Source organism: Lampetra fluviatilis, unplaced genomic scaffold (assembly GCF_964198595.1).
Source record: "Lampetra fluviatilis unplaced genomic scaffold, kcLamFluv1.1 SCAFFOLD_251, whole genome shotgun sequence".
Lineage (NCBI taxonomy): Eukaryota > Metazoa > Chordata > Hyperoartia > Petromyzontiformes > Petromyzontidae > Lampetra > Lampetra fluviatilis.
This window is the reverse complement of record NW_027621506.1, coordinates 71,932-97,500: the sequence shown is the minus strand read 5'-3', so window position 1 is coordinate 97,500 and position 25,569 is coordinate 71,932. Positions and strand designations below refer to the sequence as shown.

General features: G+C 55.4%; 1 protein-coding gene across 1 annotated transcript in view; it reads right to left on the bottom strand.

The window, feature by feature from the left end:
* The window catches only part of LOC144955345 (chitin synthase chs-2-like), a 50,346-nt gene that overhangs the window by 8,894 nt on the left and 15,883 nt on the right, over window positions 1-25,569 (bottom strand). The window contains exons 8-17 of the mRNA XM_078885594.1: window positions 24,558-24,650; window positions 23,579-23,660; window positions 23,373-23,383; window positions 21,090-21,258; window positions 15,102-15,188; window positions 13,813-13,954; window positions 11,855-12,055; window positions 7,916-8,200; window positions 5,375-5,490; window positions 2,003-2,311 (exon numbers count right to left, since the gene is read on the bottom strand). Of these exons, the coding sequence (XP_078741720.1) occupies window positions 2,003-2,311; window positions 5,375-5,490; window positions 7,916-8,200; window positions 11,855-12,055; window positions 13,813-13,954; window positions 15,102-15,188; window positions 21,090-21,258; window positions 23,373-23,383; window positions 23,579-23,660; window positions 24,558-24,650 (1,495 nt within the window). The remainder of the gene's footprint in view (window positions 1-2,002; window positions 2,312-5,374; window positions 5,491-7,915; window positions 8,201-11,854; window positions 12,056-13,812; window positions 13,955-15,101; window positions 15,189-21,089; window positions 21,259-23,372; window positions 23,384-23,578; window positions 23,661-24,557; window positions 24,651-25,569) is intronic.

Genomic DNA, 25,569 nt, shown 5'->3' with positions numbered 1-25,569 from the left:
CACTATACACTACTACACTACACTATACACTACTACACTATACACTACTACACTACACTATACACTACTACACTACACTATACACTACTACACTACACTATACACTACTACACTATACACTACTACACTACACTATACAATACTACACTATACACTACACTATACACTACTACACTACACTATACACTACTACACTACACTATACACTACACTATACACTACTACACTACACTATACACTACTACACTACACTATACACTACTACACTACACTATACACTACTACACTATACACTACTACACTACACTATACACTACTACACTATACACTACACTATACACTACTACACTACACTATACACTACTACACTACACACTACTACACTATACACTACACTATACACTACTACACTACACTATACACTACACTATACACTACACTATACACTACTACACTACACTATACACTACACTATACACTACTACACTATACACTACTACACTACACTATACACTACACTATACACTACACTATACACTACTACACTACACTATACACTACTACACTACACTATACACTACACTATACACTACACTATACACTACTACACTACACTATACACTACACTATACACTACTACACTACACTATACACTACACTATACACTACACTATACACTACTACACTATACACTACTACACTACACTATACACTACACTATACACTACACTATACACTACTACACTATACACTACACTATACACTACACTATACACTACACACTACACTATACACTACTACACTACACTATACACTACTACACTACACTATACACTACACTATACACTACACTATACACTACACTATACACTACTACACTACACTATACACTACTACACTACACTATACACTACACTATACACTACTACTACACTATACACTACACTATACACTACTACACTACACTATACACTAAACACTACGACCATCACCTCTTGTAGCGTTGACCACGAGGTTGAACCTTGTCTCTGCGCATGACGTCACCCTCCTCATCGTCGCTGTGATTGGCCAGCGCCTCGTAGTCTTTGGGACGCACCGAGACCCTCCACCGCCAACAGCAAATCCACTCCAGCGGCAAACGCCAACAGCAGCGGCAGCCTCCTGCAGGCTGTGGTGGGGAAGGGGGGGGGAGGTGTAGTGTAGTAGTGTATAGTGTAGTGTATAGTGTAGTGTAGTAGTGTATAGTGTAGTGTAGTGTTGTATAGTGTAGTGTAGTAGTGTATAGTGTAGTGTAGTACTGTATAGTGTAGTGTAGTAGTGTAGTGTTGTAGTGTCGTAGTGTAGTAGTGTAGTAGTGCGGCAAACGCCAACAGCAGCGGCAGCCTCCTGCAGGCTGTGGTGGGGAAGGGGGGGGGGGTGTAGTGTTGTAGTGTATAGTGTAGTGTATAGTGTAGTGTAGTAGTGTATAGTGTAGTGTATAGTGTAGTGTATAGTGCTGTAGTGTATAGTGTAGTGTAGTAGTGTATAGTGTAGTGTAGTAGTGTAGTAGTGTAGTAGTGTATAGTGTAGTGTATAGTGTAGTAGTGTATAGTGTAGTAGTGTATAGTGTAGTGTATAGTGTAGTAGTGCGGCAAACGCCAACAGCAGCGGCAGCCTCCCATAGGCTGTGGTGGGGGGGGGGGGATGTTGTAGTGTAGTAGTGTATAGTGTAGTGTATAGTGTAGTGTAGTAGTGTATAGTGTAGTGTAGTAGTGTAGTAGTGTAGTGTAGTAGTGTAGTAGTGTAGTAGTGTATAGTGTAGTGTAGTAGTGTAGTAGTGTATAATGTAGTGTATAGTGTAGTAGTATATAATGTAGTGTAGTGTATAGTAGTGTATAGAGTAGTGTATAATGTAGTGTAGTAGTGTAGTGTATAATGTAGTAGTGTAGCAGTATAAAACGTAGTATTCAACGTAGTGCACCACCACACAATCTCTCACCTCTTTCTCCCTCACCACCCTCACCACCCCCTTCCCCTCCTCCACCACCGGAGCAACTTCGCGAGTGCCCCAGGAGATGTCGTACATGTTGACGAGTGTGTAAATCATCAGCAGCAAATATCCCGTGGGAATGCAGATGGTGTACATGAATCCGTGTGCCAGGCAGAGTAGTTCTCGTGGGTGCAGCAAAGCCGCCAGGACGTGGATCAGGGTGATGGTGACGATGAAAATCCCGGTGGGCGTCACGACGCCGTAGAGCGTCATCTCGCCGACGATGGAGAGAAGAGTTCCGGTCATGAGGAAGACGTAGAAGACGCTCATCACCATCGCTACCTGAGCGTGGGTGACAGGGAGTGGGTGACAGGGGGGGTGAGGCAGGTGGTTGTGATGATTGTGATGATGATGATGATTGTGATGATGATGATGATGATGGTTGTGATGATGATGATGATGGTTGTGATGATCATGAGGAAGACGTAGAAGACGCTCATCACCATCGCTACCTGAGGGTGGGTGACAGGGAGTGGGTGACAGGGGGGGTGAGGCAGGTGGTTGTGATGATTGTGATGATGATGATGATTGTGATGATGATGATGATGGTTGTGATGATGATGATGATGGTTGTGATGATCATGAGGAAGACGTAGAAGACGCTCATCACCATCGCTACCTGAGGGTGGGTGACAGGGAGTGGGTGACAGGGGGGGTGAGGCAGGTGGTGGTGGTGGTGATGATGATGGTGATGATGATGGTGATGATGGTTGTGATGATGATGGTTGTGATGGTTGTGATGATGATGATGGTGATGATAATGGTTGTGATGATGATGGTTGTGATGGTTGTGATGATGATGATGATAATGGTTGTGATGATGATGATGATGATGTAGATGGTTGTGATGATGGTGATGATGATGTAGATGGTTGTGATGATGATGATGATGTAGATGGTTGTGATGATGGTGGTGATGATGTAGATGGTTGTGATGATGGTGATGATGATGTAGATGGTTGTGATGATGATGAGGAAGACGTAGAAGACACTCATCACCATCGCTACCTGTGGATGGGTGACAGGGAGTGGGTGACAAGAGGGGTGAGGTAGGTGGTGGTGGTTGTGATGATTGTGATGATGTAGATGATTGTGATGATGATGATGGTTGTGATGATGATGGTTGTGATGATGATGGTGGTGGTGGTGGTGGTGGTGGTGATGATGGTTGCGATGATGATGATGATGGTGATGATGGTTGTGATGATGATGGTTGTGATGGTTGTGATGATGATGGTGATGATGATGTAGATGGTTGTGATGATGATGATGTAGATGGTTGTGATGATGGTGATGATGATGTAGATGGTTGTGATGATGATGAGGAAGACGTAGAAGACGCTCATCACCATCGCTACCTGAGGATGGGTGACAGGGAGTGGGTGACAAGAGGGGTGAGGGAGGTGATGGTGGTTGTGATGATGATGGTTGTGATGATTGTGATGATGTAGATGATTGTGATGATGATGATGGTTGTGATGATGATGGTTGTGATGATGATGGTGGTGGTGGTGGTGATGATTGTGATGATGATTGTGATGATGGTGGTGGTGGTGGTGGTGATGATGGTTGTGATGATGATGTAGATGATTGTGATAATGATGGTGGTAGTGGTGGTGGTGATGATGATGGTGGTTGTGATGATGATGATGATGATGGTTGTGATGATGATGAGGAAGACGTAGAAGACGCTCATCACCATCGCTACCTGTGGATGGGTGACAGGGAGTGGGTGACAGGGGGGGTGGGTGACAGGGGGGGTGAGGCAGGTGGTGGTGGTGATGATTGGGATGATGATGATGGTGGTGGTGGTGATGATTGTGATGATGATGGTGATGATAATGGTGGTTGTGATGATGATGATGATGTAGATGGTTGTGATGATGATGGTGATGGTGGTGGTGATGATGGTTGTGATGATTGTGATGATGTAGATGATTGTGATGATGATGATGGTTGTGATGATGATGGTTGTGATGATGATGGTGGTGGTGGTGGTGATGATGGTTGCGATGGTTGTGATGATGATGGTGATGATGATGTAGATGGTTGTGATGATGATGATGATGTAGATGGTTGTGATGATGGTGATGATGATGTAGATGGTTGTGATGATGATGAGGAAGACGTAGAAGACACTCATCACCATCGCTACCTGAGGGTGGGTGACAGGGAGTGGGTGACAAGAGGGGTGAGGCAGGTGGTGGTGGTGGTGATGATTGTGATGATGATGATGGTTGTGATAATGATGGTGGTAGTGGTGGTGATGATGATGGTGATGATAATGGTGGTTGTGGTAATGATTGTGATGATGATTGTGATGATGATGGTGGTGGTGGTGGTGATGATGGTTGTGATGATGATGTAGATGATTGTGATAATGATGGTGGTGGTGGTGGTGATGATGATGGTGGTTGTGATGATGATGATGATGTAGATGGTTGTGATGATGATGATGATTGTGATGATGATGATTGTGATGATGATGATTGTGATGATGATGATGATGATTGTGATGATGGTGGTTGTGATGATGATGATGATTGTGATGATGATGGTGATTGTGATGAGTCTTACCGTGATCTGAGTGCTGGATTTGGTCTTGAAACAGATGATGATGTAGATGGTGATGAAGATGATGATGATGTAGATGGTGATGATGATAATGATTATGATGATGGTTGTGATGATTATGGTTCTGATGATGATTATGATGATGGTTGTGATGATGATATTGATGTAGATGATGGTGTAGATGGTTGTGATGATGATGGTTGTGATGATGATGGTGGTGATGATGGTGATGATGGTTCTGATGATGATGGTGTTGAATCTCACCGTGATCTGAGTGCTGGATTTGGTCTTGAAACAGATGATGATGTAGATGGTGATGATGATGGTGATGATTGTGATGATGATGATGATGGTTGTGATGATGATATTGATGATGATGATGATGGTTGTGATGATGATGGTTGTGATGATGATGATGGTTGTGATGATGATAATTGTGATGATGATTGTGATGATTGTGATGCTGGTGATGATGATGATGATTGTGATGATGATGAATTTCACCATGATCTGAGTGCTGGATTTGGTCTTGAAACAGATGATGATGTAGATGGTGATGATGGTTGTGATGATGATGATGATGGTTGTGATGATGCTGATGATGGTTGTGATGATGATGATGGTGTTGAATCTCACCGTGATCTGAGTGCTGGACTTGGTCTTGAAACAGATGATGATGTAGATGGTGATGATGATGATGGTTGTGATGATGATGATGATGGTTGTGATGATGATGATGATGGTTGTGATGATGATGGTGTTGAATCTCACCGTGATCTGAGTGCTGGACTTGGTCTTGAAACAGATGATGATGTAGATCGCCGGAGGAAGAATGGCCACCACCAAAGCCCAAACCTCAGACATTTTGAAGACGAAAGTGAACGCACCTGGGGGGTGAAAAGGTGGAGGAGGTGGAGGAGGTGGAGGAGGAGATGGAGGAGGTGGAGGTGGAGGAGGAGGTGGAGGAGGTACCATCATCATCACCAACACGACCAACCCAACATCACCACCACCACCAACCCATCATCATCACCACCACCACCACCACCACAACCACCACCGTCACGACCACCACCACCACAACCATCACCACCAACCCATCATCATCACCACCACCACAACCAACACCACCAACCCATCAACATCATCACCAACACCACCACCATCCCATCATCACGATCACGACCACCACCACCACAACCACCACCACCAACTCATCATCATCACCAACACCACCACCACAACCACCACCATCACGACCACCACCACCACAACCACCACAACCACCACAACCAGCACCACCAACTCATCATCATCACCACCACAACCAAAACCACCACCACCACCACCACCATCATCATCATCACCACCACCACCACCAACCCATCAGCATAATAACCACCAACACTCCAGCATCCTCATCAATGAATCAATCCTAAATCATCCTTAACATCAATCAATCAATCCTATATCATCAAACCTTCATCATCATCATCATCATCAATCCTCTACCACCACCATCACCACCATCACCACCAACCCATCATCATCACCACGACCACCACCACGACCACCATCACCACCTCCATCACCACCACCCCCACCACCACGACCACCACCACCCTCCCCACCCCTACCTCCACCACCACGACCACCACCACTACCATCACCACCACGACCACCACCACGACCACCACCACCACTACCACCATCACCACCACCACCACTACCATCACCACCACGACCACCACCACGACCACCATCACTACCACCACCACTACCATCACCACCACGACCACAACCATGACCACCATCACCACGACCACCACCACCACCTCCATCACCACCACCACCACCATCACCTCCACCACCACCACGACCACCAGAACCAACCGGCGATCATGAGGCAGACTGTGGCCGGGCCCATGATGGATGCGGCCATGTAGACGATCGGGTACAGGACGTAGAGGCGCGAGATGGACGCGTTTCTCTGGGCAGTGCGACCTCCACTCTCCAGGATGTCCACCACTTCCACCACCATCATCATCACCACCACCACCACCACCACCATCATCATCACCACCACCACCATCATCATCACCACCACCAACCCATCAGCATCATCACCACCAACACTCCAGCATCCTCATCATCAATCGATCAATCCTAAATCATCCTCAACATCAATCAATCAACCTTCCACCACAACCCCTACCTCCACCATCATCACCATCACCACCACCACTACCTCCACCACCACGACCACCACCACGACCACCACCTCCATCACCACCACCCCCACCACCACTACCACCACCACGACCACCATCACCACCACCACCACTACCACCATCACCCTCCCCACCCCTAGCTCCACCACCACGACCACCACCACTACCATCACCACCACGACCACCATCACCATCATCACCACGACCACCATCACCAACCCATCAGCATAATAACCACCAACACTCCAGCATCCTCATCAATGAATCAATCCTAAATCATCCTCAACATCAATCAATCAATCCTATATCATCAAACCTTCATCATCATCATCATCATCAATCCTCTACCACCACCATCACCACCATCACCACCAACCCATCATCATCACCAACACCAATCCTCCATCATCATCATCAATCCTCCACCACCACCACTACCTCCACCATCACCATCACCACCAACTCATCATCATCACCACCACCAACCCATCATCACTACCACCACCACCACCAACCCATCATCATCACCACCACCACCACCAACCCATCATCATCACCAACACCAATCCTCCATCATCATCATCATCATCAACCCTCCACCACAACCCCTACCTCCACCATCATCACCATCACCACCACCACTACCTCCACCACCACGACCACCACCACGACCACCATCACCACCTCCATCATCACCACCCCCACCACCACGACCACCACCACCCTCCCCACCCCTACCTCCACCACCACGACCACCACCACGACCACCATCACCACCTCCATCACCACCACCCCCACCACCACGACCACCACCACCCTCCCCACCCCTACCTCCACCACCACGACCACCACCACTACCATCACCACCACGACCACCACCACGACCACCACCACCACCATCACCACCACCACCACTACCATCACCACCACGACCACCACCACGACCACCATCACCACCACCACCACTACCATCACCACCACGACCACAACCACGACCACCATCACCACGACCACCACCACCACCTCCACCACCACCACCACCATCACCTCCACCACCACCACGACCACCACCAGAACCAACCGGCGATCATGAGGCAGACTGTGGCCGGGCCCATGATGGATGCGGCCATGTAGACGATCTGGTACAGGACGTAGAGGCGCGAGATGGACGCGTTTCTCTGGGCAGTGCGACCTCCACTCTCCAGGATGTCGAGGGTGTTTGCGAGTGTTGATGGACCCCAGCGGCGCCGTTGATTGAAGAACTCCCGAAAGTCCTCGGGCGCGTTGGTTCGGGCGTCGGACCCGGCGCAGTATTCGACCCGCCAGCCCTGCTGGAGCATCAGGGTGCAGAGCCATCGGTCCTCACCTGGTAAGGAGGGTGAGGAAGGTGGGGGGGGCAGGGGGGTGGGGTGGTGAGGAAGGTGGGGGGGGGGGGTGAGGTGGTTAACACTGAACCCTGTGGGAGTCTCATTAACACTGAACCCTCCCCCCTCTCCTCCATCCCCCCTCCCCTCCCCCCCTCCCCCCTCTCCCTCCCCTCCCTCCATCCCCCCTCCCTCTCCCCCCTCCCTCCCCTCCTCCCTCCCCCCCTCCCCCCCCTCCCTCCCCCCTCCTCCCCTCCTCCCCTCCCTCCCCATCCCCCCTCCCTCCCCTCCCCCCCTCCATCTCCTCCCTCTCATCTCTCTCCTCCATCTCCTCCATCTCCTCCATCTCCCCCCCCTCCCTCCTCCCCTCCCTCCCCCCCTCCCTCCCCCCCTCCCCCCCTCCTCCCTCCCCCCCCCCTCCCTCCCCCTCTCCCCCACCTTGATCGTACTGCACGTAGTGTCTGGCCTCAGTGGCCACGGTGGTGTAGGTCCTCAGGACGTTGTCGTCCATGATGGAGTCCCTCCCCCTCCCCCCCCCTCCCCCCCCTCCCTCCCCCCTCCCCTCACCCCCTCCCTCCCCTCCCTCCCCCTCCTCCCCTCCCCCCTTCCCCTCCTCCCTCTCCTCCATCTCCTCCATCCCCCCTCCGTCCCCCCCTCCATCTCCTCCCTCTCATCTCTCTCCTCCATCTCCTCCATCTCCTCCATCTCCCCCCTCCCCCCCTCCCCCCCCTCCCCCTCCCCCCCTCCCCCCTCCCCCCCCTCCCCCTCCTCCCCTCACCCCCTCCCCCCCCTCCCCCCTCCCCTCACCCCCTCCCTCCCCCCCCTCCCCCTCCTCCCCTCCCCCCTTCCCCTCCTCCCTCTCCTCCATCTCCTCCATCCCCCCTCCGTCCCCCCCTCCATCTCCTCCCTCTCATCTCTCTCCTCCATCTCCTCCATCTCCTCCATCTCCCCCCCCTCCCTCCTCCCCTCCCCTCACCCCCTCCCCCCCCCTCCCTCCCCCTCCTCCCCCCTCCCCTCCCCCTCCCTCCCTCCCCACCCCCTCCCCCCCCTCCCTCCCCCCTCCCCTCACCCCCTCCCTCCCCTCCCTCCCCCTCCTCCCCTCCCCCCTTCCCCTCCTCCCTCTCCTCCATCTCCTCCATCCCCCCTCCGTCCCCCCCTCCATCTCATCTCTCTCCTCCATCTCCTCCATCTCCTCCATCTCCCCCCTCCCCCCCTCCCCCCCCTCCCCCCCTCCCCCCTCCCCCCCCTCCCCCTCCTCCCCTCACCCCCCTCCCCCCCCTCCCTCCCCCCTCCCCTCACCCCCTCCCTCCCCCCCCTCCCCCTCCTCCCCTCCCCCCTTCCCCTCCTCCCTCTCCTCCATCTCCTCCATCCCCCCTCCGTCCCCCCCTCCATCTCCTCCCTCTCATCTCTCTCCTCCATCTCCTCCATCTCCTCCATCTCCCCCCTCCCCCCCCCCTCCTCCCCTCCCCCCCCTCCCTCCCCCTCCTCCCCCCTCCCCTCCCCCTCCCTCCCCTCCCCCTCTCCCCCACCTTGATCGTACTGCACATAGTGTCTGGCCTCAGTGGCCACGGTGGTGTAGGTCCTCAGGACGTTGTCGTCCATGATGGAGTCCCTCCCCCTCCCCCCTCCCTCCCCCCTCTCCTCACCCCCTCCCCCCCCTCCCTCCCCCCTCCCCTCACCCCCTCCCTCCCCCCCCTCCCCCTCCTCCCCTCCCCCCTTCCCCTCCTCCCTCTCCTCCATCTCCTCCATCCCCCCTCCGTCCCCCCCTCCATCTCCTCCCTCTCATCTCTCTCCTCCATCTCCTCCATCTCCTCCATCTCCTCCATCTCCCCCCTCACCCTCCCCCTCCCCCCCTCCCCCCCCTCCCTCCCCCCTCCCCCCTCCCCCCACCTTGATCGTACTGCACGTAGTGTCTGGCCTCAGTGGCCACGGTGGTGTAGGTCCTCAGGACGTTGTCGTCCATGATGGAGTCCCTCCCCCTCCCTCCCCCCCTCCCCCCTCCCCCCTCCCTCTCCCCCCTCTCCTCCCTCCCCTCCCTCTCCTCCATCTCCCTCCATCTCCCCCCCCCTCCCCCACTTCCCTCCCCCCACCCTCCACCCTCCTCCCCCCTCCCCCCCTCCCCCTCCCCTCCTCCCTCCCCCTCCCTCCCTCCCCTCCCCCTCTCCCCCTCACCCTCCCCCCCCCTCCCTCCCCCCCTCCCCCCTCCCCCCTCCCTCCCCCCTCCCCCCTCTCCCCCACCTTGATCGTACTGCACGTAGTGTCTGGCCTCAGTGGCCACGGTGGTGTAGGTCCTCAGGACGTTGTCGTCCATGATGGAGTCCCTCCCCCTCCCCCCTCCCTCCCCCCTCCCCTCACCCCCTCCCCCCCCTCCCTCCCCCCTCCCCTCACCCCCTCCCTCCCCTCCCTCCCCCTCCTCCCCTCCCCCCTTCCCCTCCTCCCTCTCCTCCATCTCCTCCATCCCCCCTCCGTCCCCCCCTCCATCTCCTCCCTCTCATCTCTCTCCTCCATCTCCTCCATCTCCCCCCTCCCCCCCTCCCTCCTCCCCTCCCCTCCCCCCCCCCTCCCTCCCCCTCCCCCCCCTCCCTGCCCCCTCCCCTCTCCCCCACCTTGATCGTACTGCACGTAGTGTCTGGCCTCAGTGGCCACGGTGGTGTAGGTCCTCAGGACGTTGTCGTCCATGATGGAGTCCCTCCCCCTCCCTCCCCCCCTCCCCCCTCCCTCCCTCCCCCTCCCTCCCCCCCCTCCCCCTCCTCCCCTCCCCCCTTCCCCTCCTCCCTCTCCTCCATCTCCTCCATCCCCCCTCCGTCCCCCCCTCCATCTCCTCCCTCTCATCTCTCTCCTCCATCTCCTCCATCTCCTCCATCTCCCCTCTCCCCCCCCCCCTCCTCCCCTCCCCCCCCTCCTTCCCCCTCCTCCCCCCTCCCCTCCCCCTCCCTCCCCTCCCCCTCTCCCCCACCTTGATCGTACTGCACGTAGTGTCTGGCCTCAGTGGCCACGGTGGTGTAGGTCCTCAGGACGTTGTCGTCCATGATGGAGTCCCTCCCCCTCCCCCCTCCCTCCCCCCTCCCCTCACCCCCTCCCCCCCCTCCCTCCCCCCCTCCCCTCACCCCCTCCCTCCCCTCCCTCCCCCTCCTCCCCTCCCCCCTTCCCCTCCTCCCTCTCCTCCATCTCCTCCATCCCCCCTCCGTCCCCCCCTCCATCTCCTCCCTCTCATCTCTCTCCTCCATCTCCTCCATCTCCTCCATCTCCCCCCTCCCCCCCTCCCCCCCCCCTCCCCCTCCCCCCCTCCCCCCTCCCCCCCCTCCCTCCCCCCTCCCCCTCACCCCCTCCCCCCCCCTCCCTCCCCCCCTCCCCTCACCCCCTCCCTCCCCTCCCTCCCCCTCCTCCCCTCCCCCCTTCCCCTCCTCCCTCTCCTCCATCTCCTCCATCCCCCCTCCGTCCCCCCCTCCATCTCCTCCCTCTCATCTCTCTCCTCCATCTCCTCCATCTCCTCCATCTCCTCCATCTCCCCCCTCCCTCCCCCCCTCCCTCCCCCCCTCCCCCCCTCCCCCCCTCCCCCCCCTCCCCCCTCCCCCCCCTCCCCCCCCTCCCCCCTCCCCCCTCCCCTCCTCCCCCCTCCCCCCCCCCCCCTCCCTGCCCCCTCCCCTCTCCCCCACCTTGATCGTACTGCACGTAGTGTCTGGCCTCAGTGGCCACGGTGGTGTAGGTCCTCAGGACGTTGTCGTCCATGATGGCCTCGGCTCTGAAGAGGCTGAAGCAGCCGGGGGAGCATAGCACGCAGCCCAACACGTGCTCTGTGGTCTTCTGGAGCCAGTGACCCACGGCGTACTCGAACTTCTGGTACCAGATCAGAGGTCCTGTAGACACAGTGAGACACACAGAGAGACACACAGAGACACAGAGACACAGAGACACACAGAGAGAGACTCAGAGAGACACAGAGACACACAGAGACACACAGAGAGAGACACAGAGACACACACACAGAGACACACACACACACAACACGTGCTCTGTGGTCTTCTGGAGCCAGTGACCCACGGCGTACTCGAACTTCTGGTACCAGATCAGAGGTCCTGTAGACACAGTGAGACACACAGAGAGACACAGAGAGAGAGAGAGAGACACACAGAGAGACACAGAGACACAGAGACACACAGAGAGAGACTCAGAGAGACACAGAGACACACAGAGACACACAGAGACACACACACAGAGACACACACACACACAACACGTGCTCTGTGGTCTTCTGGAGCCAGTCTGTGTGTGTGTGTGTGTGTCTGTGTGTATGAGTCTGTGTGTGTGTGTGTGTCTGTGTGTGTGTGTGTGTGTCTGTGTGTATGTGTGTGTGTGTGTCTGTGTGTGTGTCTGTGTGTATGTGTGTGTGTGTGTCTGTGTGTATGTGTCTGTGTGTGTGTGTGTGTCTGTGTGTGTGTGTGTCTGTGTGTATGTGTCTGTGTGTGTGTGTGTCTGTGTGTGTGTGTGTCTGTGTGTATGTGTCTGTGTGTGTGTGTGTGTGTGTCTGTGTCTGTGTGTGTGTGTCTGTGTGTATGTGTCTGTGTGTGTGTGTGTCTGTGTGTGTGTGTGTGTGTCTGTGTGTGTGTGTGTCTGTCTGTGTGTGTGTGTGTGTGTCTGTGTGTGTGAGTGTGTGTGTGTCTGTGTGTGTGTGTGTGTGTCTGTGTGTGTGTGTGTCTGTGTGTGTGTGTGTGTGTCTGTGTGTATGAGTCTGTGTGTGTGTGTGTGTCTGTGTGTGTGTGTGTGTGTCTGTGTGTATGTGTGTGTGTGTGTCTGTGTGTGTGTCTGTGTGTATGTGTGTGTGTGTGTCTGTGTGTATGTGTCTGTGTGTGTGTGTGTGTCTGTGTGTGTGTGTGTCTGTGTGTATGTGTCTGTGTGTGTGTGTGTCTGTGTGTGTGTGTGTCTGTGTGTATGTGTCTGTGTGTGTGTGTGTGTGTGTCTGTGTCTGTGTGTGTGTGTCTGTGTGTATGTGTCTGTGTGTGTGTGTGTCTGTGTGTGTGTGTGTGTGTCTGTGTGTGTGTGTGTCTGTCTGTGTGTGTGTGTGTGTGTCTGTGTGTGTGAGTGTGTGTGTGTCTGTGTGTGTGTGTGTGTGTCTGTGTGTGTGTGTGTCTGTGTGTCTGTGTGTGTGTCTGTGTGTGTGTGTGTCTGTGTGTGTGAGTGTGTGTGTGTCTGTGTGTGTGTGTGTGTGTCTGTGTGTGTGTCTGTCTGTGTGTCTGTGTGTGTGTCTGTGTGTGTGTGTGTCTGTGTGTGTGAGTGTGTGTGTGTCTGTGTGTGTGTGTGTGTGTCTGTGTGTGTGTCTGTGTGTGTGTCTGTGTGTGTGTGTGTGTCTGTGTGTGTGAGTGTGTGTGTGTCTGTGTGTGTGTGTGTGTGTCTGTGTGTGTGTCTGTGTGTGTCTGTGTGTGTGAGTGTGTGTGTGTCTGTGTGTGTGTGTGTGTGTCTGTGTGTGTGTCTGTCTGTGTGTCTGTGTGTGTGTCTGTGTGTGTGTGTGTCTGTGTGTGTGAGTGTGTGTGTGTCTGTGTGTGTGTGTGTGTGTCTGTGTGTGTGTCTGTGTGTGTGTCTGTGTGTGTGTGTGTCTGTGTGTGTGTGTGTGACTCACCGCTACCCGTGGGGTGGATACGTCCGCACGCTGCCCCCACGTGCGCGTCTCTCCTGAGTCTGTCCACCAGCAGGCAGAGGGCTGACGGCGCGAAGTCCGTGTCGCCATCCAGCGCCAGAACGTACGTGTTGTGTTTCACCTTCTGTAGACACACACACACACACAGTGTAGTGTATAGTGTAGTGTAGTAGTGTATAGTGTAGTGTAGTAGTGTATAGTGTAGTGTATAGTGTAGTGTAGTAGTGTATAGTGTAGTGTATAGTGTAGTGTATAGTGTAGTGTAGTAGTGTATAGTGTAGTGTATAGTGTAGTGTAGTAGTGTATAGTGTAGTGTATAGTGTAGTGTATAGTGTAGTGTAGTAGTGTATAGTGTAGTGTATAGTGTAGTGTAGTAGTGTATAGTGTAGTGTATAGTGTAGTAGTGTATAGTGTAGTGTGTAGTGTAGTGTAGTAGTGTATAGTGTAGTGTATAGTGTAGTAGTGTATAGTGTAGTGTAGTGTAGTAGTGTATAGTGTAGTGTATAGTGTATAGTGTAGTGTAGTAGTGTAGTGTATAGTGTAGTGTAGTAGTGTATAGTGTAGTGTATAGTGTAGTAGTGTAGTGTATAGTGTAGTGTAGTAGTGTATAGTGTAGTGTGTAGTGTAGTGTAGTAGTGTATAGTGTAGTGTATAGTGTAGTGTATAGTGTAGTGTAGTGTAGTAGTGTATAGTGTAGTGTATAGTGTATAGTGTAGTGTAGTAGTGTATAGTGTAGTGTAGTGTATAGTGTAGTGTATAGTGTAGTAGTGTATAGTGTAGTGTATAGTGTAGTGTAGTAGTGTATAGTGTAGTGTATAGTGTAGTAGTGTATAGTGTAGTGTATAGTGTAGTAGTGTAGTGTATAGTGTAGAAGTGTATAGTGTAGTGTATAGTGTAGTGTATAGTGTAGTGTATATAATGTAGTGTATAGTGTAGTGTAATAGTGTATAGTGTAGTGTATAGTGTAGTGTATAGCAGAGGTGTGGACTCGAGTCATGTGACTTGGACTCGAGTCAGACTCGAGTCATGAATTTGATGACTTGCGACTCGACTTGGACTTGCATAACAATGACTTTGACCCACCTCTGGTGTATAGTGTAGTAGTGTATAGTGTAGTGTATAGTGTGTAGTGTAGTGTAGTGTATAGTGTAGTGTAGTGTATAGTGTAGTGTAGTGTATAGTGTAGTGTAGTGTATAGTGTAGTGTAGTGTATAGTGTAGTGTAGTGTATAGTGTAGTGTATAGTGTAGTGTAGTGTGTAGTGTAGTGTACCTTGTACCAATCCTCTCTGAGCTGCGGTGGAACTGTTTCCATCTTCTTGTGGATCTTCCACCCCAGTAGGTAGTACATATACATCACCTGCACACAGACAAAGGTCACCCAGGTAGCCTCTAGCAGGGCTGTAGGGGCAAGTGCTGTTAGTAGTAGCGAGTAGCACCCACCAACCCACTCACCCACCCACTCACCCACTCACCCACCCACCCACCGACTCACCCACTCACCCACTCACTCACTCACTCACCCACTCACCCACTCACCCACCCACTCACCCACTCACCCACTCACCCACCCACCCACCCACTCACCCACCCACCCACTCACCCACCCACCCACTCACCCACCCACCCACCCACTCACCCACTCACCCACTCACTCACTCACTCACCCACTCACCCACTCACCCACCCACTCACCCACTCACCCACTCACCCACTCACCCACCCACTCACCCACCCACCCACTCACCCACTCACCCACTCACCCACCCACCCACCCACCCACTCACCCACTCACCCACCCACCCACCCACTCACCCACTCACCCACTCACCCACTCACCCACTCACCCACCCACCCACCCACTCACCCACCCACCCACTCACCCACTCACTCACTCACTCACCCACTCACCCACTCACCCACCCACCCACCCACCCACCCACCCACTCACCCACCCACCAACCCACTCACCCACCCACCCACTCACCCACCCACCAACCCACTCACCCACCCACCCACCCACCCACTCACCCACCCACCCACTCACCCACTCACTCACTCACTCACCCACTCACCCACTCACCCACTCACCCACCCACCCACCCACCCACTCACCCACCCACCAACCCACTCACCCACCCACCCACTCACCCACCCACCCACTCACCCACTCACTCACTCACTCACCCACTCACCCACTCACCCACCCACTCACCCACCCACTCACTCACCCACCCACCCACCCACCCACCCACTCACCCACCCACCCACCCACCCACTCACCCACCCACTCACTCACTCACCCACTCACCCACTCACCCACTCACCCACCCACCCACCCACCCACCCACCCACTCACCCACCCACCAACCCACTCACCCACCCACCCACTCACCCACCCACCCACTCACCCACTCACTCACTCACTCACTCACCCACTCACCCACTCACCCACCCACTCACCCACCCACTCACTCACCCACCCACCCACCCACCCACCCACTCACCCACCCACCCACCCACCCACTCACCCACCCACTCACTCATCCACCCACCCACCCACTCACCCACCCACCCACTCACTCACCCACCCACCCACCCACCCACTCACTCACCCACCCACCCACTCACTCACCCACTCACCCACCCACCCACTCACTCACCCACCCACCCACCCACTCACTCATCCACCCACCCACCCACTCACCCACCCACCCACTCACTCATCCACCCACCCACCCACCCACTCACCCACCCACCCACTCACTCATCCACCCACCCACTCACCCACCCACCCACCCACTCACCCACTCACTCACCCACCCACTCACCCACCCACCCACTCACCCACCCACTCACCCACGCACCCACTCACCCACCCACTCACCCACCCACCCAGCCACTCACCCACCCACTCACTCACTCACTCACCCACCCACTCACCCACCAACCCACTCACTCACTCACTCACCCACCCACCCACTCACTCACCCACCCACTCACCCACCCACCCACTCACTCACTCACCCACCCACTCACCCACTCACTCACCGACTCACCCACCCACCCACTCACTCACCCACCCACCCACCCACTCACCGACTCACCCACTCACCCACCCACTCACTCACCCACCAACCAATCCACTCTCCCACCCACTCACCCATTCACCCACTCACCCACCCACCCACCCACCCATCCACTCACCCACCCACTCACCCACCCACCCACTCACCCACCCACCCACTCACCCACCCACCCACCCACTCACCGACCCACCCACCCACTCACTCACCCACCCACTCACCCACCCACCCACTCACTCACTCACTCACACACCCACCCACCCACCAACTCACCCACCCACCCACCCACTCACCCACCCACTCACTCACCCACCCACCCACCCACCCACTCAATCACCCACTCACTCACCCACCAACCAATCCACTCTCCCACCCACCCACTCACCCACTCACCCACTCACCCACCCACTCACCCACCCACCCACCAACCCACTCACTCACCCACCCACCCACCCACCAACCCACTCACTCACCCACCCACCCATTCACCCACCCACTCACCCACCCACTCACTCACCCACCCACCCATCCACTCACCCACCCACCCACCCACCCACTCACCAACCCACTCACCCACCCACTCACCCACCCACCCACTCACTCACCCACCCACTCACCCACCCACCCACCCACTCACTCACTCACTCACTCACCCACCCACCCACCCACCCACCCACCCACTCACCCACCAACTCACCCACTCACCCACTGACTCACTCACTCACCCACCCACCCACTCACCCACTCACTCACTCACTCACTCACCCACCCACCCACCCACCCACCCACCCACTCACCGACTCACCCACCCACCCACCCACCCACTCACCCACCCACCCACCCACCCACTCACCCACCCACCCACCCACTCACTCACCCACCCACCCATCCACTCACCCACCCATCCACTCACCCACCCACTCACCCACCCACTCACCCACCCACTCACCCACCCACCCACTCACCCACCCACCCACTCACCGACCCACCCACCCACTCACTCAATCACCCACCCACCCACTCACCCACCCACCCACCCACTCACTCACTCACCCACCCACCCACCCACTCACCCACTAACTCACCCACCCACTCACTCACTCACCCACCCACCCACTCACCCACCCACCCACCCACCCACCCACCCACCCACTCACCCACCCACCCACTCACCGACTCACCCACCCACTCACCCACCCACCCACCCAACCACTCACCCACCCACTCACCCACCCACTCACCACCCACCCACTCACTCACCCACTCACCCACCCACCCACCCACTCACTCACCCACCCACCCACCCACTCACTCACCCACCCACCCACCCACTCACCCACTAACTCACCCACCCACCCACCCACCCACTCACTCACCCACCCACCCACCCACCCACTCACCCACCCACCCACCCACCCACCCACCCACTCACCCACCCACCCACTCACCGACTCACCCACCCACTCATCCACCCACCCACCCAACCACTCACCCACCCACTCACCCACCCACCCACCACCCACCCACTCACTCACCCACTCACCCACCCACCCACTCATTCACCCACCCACCCACTCACCCACCCACCCACTCACCCACCTACCCACCCACCCACTCACCCACTCATCCACCCACCCACTCACTCACTCACCCACTCACCCACTCACCCACTCACTCACCCACCCACCCACCCACTCATCCACCCACCCACTCACTCACCCACCCACCCACCCACTCACTCACTCACTCACTCACTCACTCACTCACCCACCCACCCACTCACCCACCCACCCACCCACCCACCCACTCACCCACCCACCCACTCACCGACTCACCCACCCACTCACCCACCCACCCACCCAACCACTCACCCACCCACCCACTCACCCACCCACCCACCACCCACCCACTCACTCACCCACTCACCCACCCACCCACCCACCCACTCACTCACCCACCCACCCACTCACCCACCCACCCACTCACCCACCTACCCACCCACCCACCTACTCACTCACTCACCCACCCACCCACCCAACCACTCACCCACCCACCCACTCACTCATCCACCCACTCACTCACCCACCCACCCACCCACCCACTCACCCACTCACCCACCCACCCACCCACTCACCGACTCACCGACTCACCGACTCACCCACCCACTCACCCACCCACCCACCCAACCACTCACCCACTCACTCACCCACCCACCCACTCACTCACCCACTCATCCTCCCACCCACCCACTCACTCACCCACCCACCCACTCACCCACCCACCCACTCACCCACCCACTCACCCACTCACCCACCCACTCACCCACCCACCCACTCACCCACCCACTCACCCACCCACCCACTCACCGACTCACCGACTCACCGACTCACCCACCCACTCACCCACCCACCCACCCAACCACTCACCCACTCACTCACCCACCCACCCACTCACTCACCCACTCACCTTCCCACCCACCCACTCACTCACCCACCCACCCACCCACCCACCCACTCACCCACCCTTTCACCCACCCACTCACCCACCCACCCACCCACCCACTCACCCACTCACTCACCCACCCACCCACCCACCCACCCACTCACTCACCCACCCACCCACTCACCCACCCACCCACCCACCCACCCACCCACCCACTCACCCACCCATTCACCCACTCACCCACCCACCCACCCACTCACCCACCCACCCACTCACCCACCCACTCACCCACACACTCACCGACTCACCGACTCACCCACCCACTCACCCACCCACCCACCCAACCACTCACCCACTCACTCACCCACCCACCCACCCACTCACTCACCCACTCACCCTCCCACCCACCCACTCACTCACCCACCCACCCACCCACCCACCCACCCACCCACTCACCCACCCACCCACCCACCCACTCACCCACCCACCCACCCACCCACTCACCCACCCACCCACTCACTCACCCACCCACCCACTCACCCACCCACCCACCCACCCACCCACCCACTCACCCACCCACTCCACTCACCCACCCACCCACCCACCCACTCACCCACCCACTCACCCACCCACCCACTCACCCACCCACCCACCCACCCAACCACTCACCCACCCACCCACTCACCCACCCACCCACCACCCACCCACTCACTCACTCACCCACTCACCCACCCACCCACTCACTCACCCACCCACTCACCCACCCACCCACTCACCCACCTACCCACCCACCCACCTACTCACTCACTCACCCACCCACCCACCCAACCACTCACCCACCCACCCACTCACTCATCCACCCACTCACTCACCCACCCACCCACCCACCCACTCACCCACTCACCCACCCACCCACCCACTCACCGACTCACCGACTCACCCACCCACTCACCCACCCACCCACCCAACCACTCACCCACTCACTCACCCACCCACCCACTCACTCACCCACTCATCCTCCCACCCACCCACTCACTCACCCACCCACCCACTCACCCACCCACCCACTCACCCACCCACCCACTCACCCACCCACTCACCCACTCACCCACCCACTCACCCACCCACCCACTCACCCACCCACCCACTCACCCACCCACCCACTCACCGACTCACCGACTCACCGACTCACCCACCCACTCACCCACCCACCCACCCAACCACTCACCCACTCACTCACCCACCCACCCACTCACTCACCCACTCACCCTCCCACCCACCCACTCACTCACCCACCCACCCACTCACCCACCCACTCACCCACCCACCCACCCACTCACCCACCCACCCACCCACTCACTCACCCACCCACCCACCCACTCACCCACCCACCCACTCACCCATCCATTCACCCACTCACCCACCCACCCACCCACTCACCCACCCACCCACTCACCCACACACTCACTCACCCACTCACCCACCCACTCACCCACCCACTCACCCACCCACCCACCCACTCACCCACCCACCCACCCACCCACTCACCCACCCACTCACCCACTCACCCACCCACTCACCCACCCACCAACTCACTCACTCACTCACCCACCCACCCACCCACCCACCCACCCACTCACCCACCCACTCACCCACTCACCCACCCACTCACCCACCCACCCACTCACCCACCCACCCACCCACCCACCCACTCACCCACCCACTCACCCTACCTGTGACCAGCGCTTCCGATGGCGAATCAGCTCCTTATCTTTGACGTGGACATGAAGGCGGTTCCCGTGTGGGAGGTGATAGGAAAGGCGACCTCCGTAGGGGGTCTCCCTCACCACCACGCGGGCTCCCACAGAGTCAGCACGGCCAGTTTCCGGGCTCTCAAAGTAGCTGTGAGTGGTGGTGGTGGTGTATAGTGTAGTGTAGTAGTGTGGTAGTGTGGTAGTGTATAGTGTAGTGTATAGTGTAGAAGTGTGGTAGTGTAGTGTAGTAGTGTATAGTGTAGTGTATAGTGTAGTAGTGTAGTGTAGTAGTGTATAGTGTAGTAGTGTATAGTGTAGTGTAGTAGTGTATAGTGTAGTGTAGTAGTGTGGTGGTGGTGGGGTTGGTGGTGGTGGTGGTGTGGTAGTGGGGGTGGTGGTGGTGGGGGTGGTGGTGGTGGTGGGGGTGGTGGTGGGGGTGGTGGTGGTGGTGGGGGTGGTGGTGGGGGTAGTGTATAGTGTAGTGTAGTAGTGTGGTAGTGTGTAGTGTAGTAGTGTATAGTGTAGTGTAGTAGTGTGGTAGTGTATAGTGTAGTGTAGTAGTGTATAGTGTAGTGTAGTAGTGTGGTAGTGTATAGTGTAGTGTATAGTGTGGTAGTGTGGTAGTGTAGTGTGTAGTGTGGTAGTGTATAGTGTAGTGTGTAGTGTGGTAGTGTATAGTGTAGTGTAGTAGTGTGGTAGTGTAGTGTATAGTGTAGTAGTGTGGTAGTGTATAGTGTAGTGTAGTAGTGTGGTAGTGTGTAGTGTAGTGTAGTAGTGTGGTAGTGTATAGTGTAGTGTAGTAGTGTGGTGGTGGTGGTGGTGGTGGTGTGGTAGTGGGGTGGTGGTGGGGGTGGGGTGGTGGTGGGGGTGGTGGTGGGGGTGGTGGTAGGGGTAGTGTGTAGTGTGGTAGTGTATAGTGTAGTGTAGTAGTGTGGTAGTGTATAGTGTAGTGTGGTAGTGTATAGTGTAGTGTAGTAGTGTGGTAGTGTGGTAGTGTAGTGTGTAGTGTGGTAGTGTATAGTGTAGTAGTGTATAGTGTAGTGTAGTAGTGTATAGTGTAGTAGTGTGGTAGTGTGGTAGTGTGGTAGTGTGGTAGTGTGGTAGTGTATAGTGTAGTGTAGTAGTGTGGTAGTGTATAGTGTAGTGTAGTAGTGTATAGTGTAGTAGTGTGGTAGTGTGGTAGTGTGTAGTGTAGTGTAGTAGTGTATAGTGTAGTAGTGTGGTAGTGTGGTAGTGTGTAGTGTAGTGTAGTAGTGTGGTGGGGGTGGTGGTTGTTGTGAGGGAGGGAATGGGTGGGATGGGAGAGGAGAGATGTGAGAGATTACACTACACTATACACTACTACACTACACTATACACTACTACACTACTACACTACACTATACACTACTACACTACACTGTACACTACTACACTACACTGTACACTTCTACACTATACACTACTACACTATACTATACACTACACTATTCACTACTACACTACACTATACACTACTACACTACACTATACACTACACTATACACTACACTATAACTACACTACACTATACACTACTACAATACACTATACACTATTACACTACTACACTACACTATACACTACTACACTACACTATACACTATACACTACACTATACACTACACTATACACTACACTATACACTACTACACTACACTATACACTACACTACACTATACACTATACACTACACTATACACTACACTATACACTATACACTACACTATACACTACACTATACACTACACTATACACTACACTATACACTACACTACACTATACACTACACACTACACTATACACTATACACTACACTATACACTATACACTACACTATACACTACACTATACACTATACACTACACTATACACTACACTATACACTACACTATACACTACACTATACACTACACTACACTATACACTATACACTACACTATACACTACACTATACACTACTACACAATACACTACACTATACACTACACTATACACTACACTACTACACTATACACTACACTATACACTACTACACTATACACTACACTATACACTACTACACTACACTAACTATACACTACACTATACACTACACTATACACTACACTACTACACTACACTATACACTACACTACACTATACACTACACTACACTATACACTACACTATACACTACACTACACACTACACTATACACTACTACACTACACTATACACTACACTATACACCACCACACTCACCTGCACACCTCCTGCACCACGCCCAGTAGACACTTCACGTAGTCGTTCACCACGCGGCCTCTCCTCGTCTCTCCCGGCGACGGTGATGGTGATGCCGGTGATGGTGGTGATGGTGGTGATGGTGGTGATGGTGGTGATGCCGGTGATGGTGGTGATGGTGGTGATGGTGGTGATGGCGGCGTTAGGAAGGCGTCGTCGAAGAAGACGTGGGCTTCAAAGTCGTACGGCTCACGGCGATGGGGGAGATCCCGGCTCACGAAGTTGCGGCGAGGCTGACTCTTGTCCAGCCTGGGCAGGGTGGTGGTGGTGGTGGTGGTGGTGATGGTGGTGATGGTGATGGTGGTGGTGGTGGTGATGGTGGTGGTGGTGGTGATGGTGGTGGTGGGGGGGGGGTGGTAGTGGTGGTGGTGGTGATGGTGGTGATGGTGGTGGGGGTGGTGATGGTGGTGGTGGTGGTGGGGTGGTGGTGGTGGTGGGGTGGTGGTGGTGGTGGTGATGGTGATGGTGGTGGTGGTGGGGGGGGGGGGTGGTAGTGGTGGTGGTGGTGGGGGTGGTGATGGTGGTGGTGGTGGTGATGGTGATGGTGGTGGTGGTGGTGGGGGGGGGGTGGTAGTGGTGGTGGTGGTGGGGTGGTGATGGTGGTGGTGGTGGGGGTGGTGATGGTGGTGGTGATGGTGGTGGTGATGGTGGTGGTGGTGGGGGGGGGGGTGGTAGTGGTGGTGGTGGTGGGGTGGTGATGGTGGTGGTGGTGGTGATGGTGGTGGTGGTGGTGGTGGTGATGGTGGTGGTGGTGGTGATGGTGGTGGTGGTAAGATTATGGAGAGAGAGAGATGGTGGTGGTGGTGGTGGTGATGGTGGTGATGGTGGTGGTGGTGATGGTGGTGGTGATGGTGGTGATGGTGGTGATGGTGATGGTGGGGGTGGTGGTGGTGGGGTGGTGGGGGTGAGATAATGATGAGATTATGGAGAGAGATGTTGGTGGTGGTGGAGGTGGTGGTGGTGGTGATGGTGAGATAATGATGAGATTATGGAGAGAGAGATGATGGTGATGGTGGTGATGGTGGTGGTGGTGATTGTGATGGTGGTGTGGTGGTGATGGTGGTGATGGTGGTGGTGGTGGTGATTGTGATGGTGGTGTGGTGGAGATGGTGATGGTGGTGGTGGTGGTGATGGTGGTGAACTAACCGCAGGATGGACGTGATGATGTTGGTCATTTCCTCCTTCGTCTCGTGCCACATCGTGGCGCACAGATAGATGAAGACTCGCTCAGTCTGGGACCTGGGAGACACTCAGAGACACAGAGACACTCAGAGACACACAGAGACACACAGAGACACTCAGAGACACACAGAGACACAGAGACACACAGAGACACAGAGACACTCAGAGACACACAGAGACACACACAGAGACACACAGAGACACACACAGAGAAACACAGAGACACACAGTGACACACAGAGACACACAGTGACACACAGAGACACACACAGAGAAACACAGAGACACACAGTGACACACAGAGACACACAGTGACACACAGAGACACACAGAGACACACAGAGACACACAGAGACACACACACAGAGACACACAGAGACACACAGTGACACACAGAGACACACAGAGACACACAGAGAAACACAGAGACACACAGATACACACAGAGACACACAGTGACACACAGAGACACACACAGAGACACACACAGAGACACACAGAGACACACACAAAGACACACAGAGACACACACAGAGAAACACAGAGACACACAGTGACACACAGAGACACACAGTGACACACAGAGACACACAGAGACACACAGAGACACACACAGGGGCACACACAGAGAGACACACAGAGAGACACACAAAGACACACACACAGAGACACACAGAGACACACAGAGACACACACAGAGACACACAGAGACACACAGAGACACACACAGAGACACACAGAGACACACACAGAGACACACAGAGACACACACACACAGAGACACACACAGAGACACACACAGAGAGACACACAAAGACACAGAGACACACACAGGGACACACACAGACACACAGAGAGACACACGCAGACTCACTCATACCGACGTTGAGTGAGTGATTCAGTGAGTGAAAGAGTCAGCGAGTGAGTGAATGAGTTAGTCAGTGAGTGAGTGAATGAGCGAGTGAGTGAGTGAGTG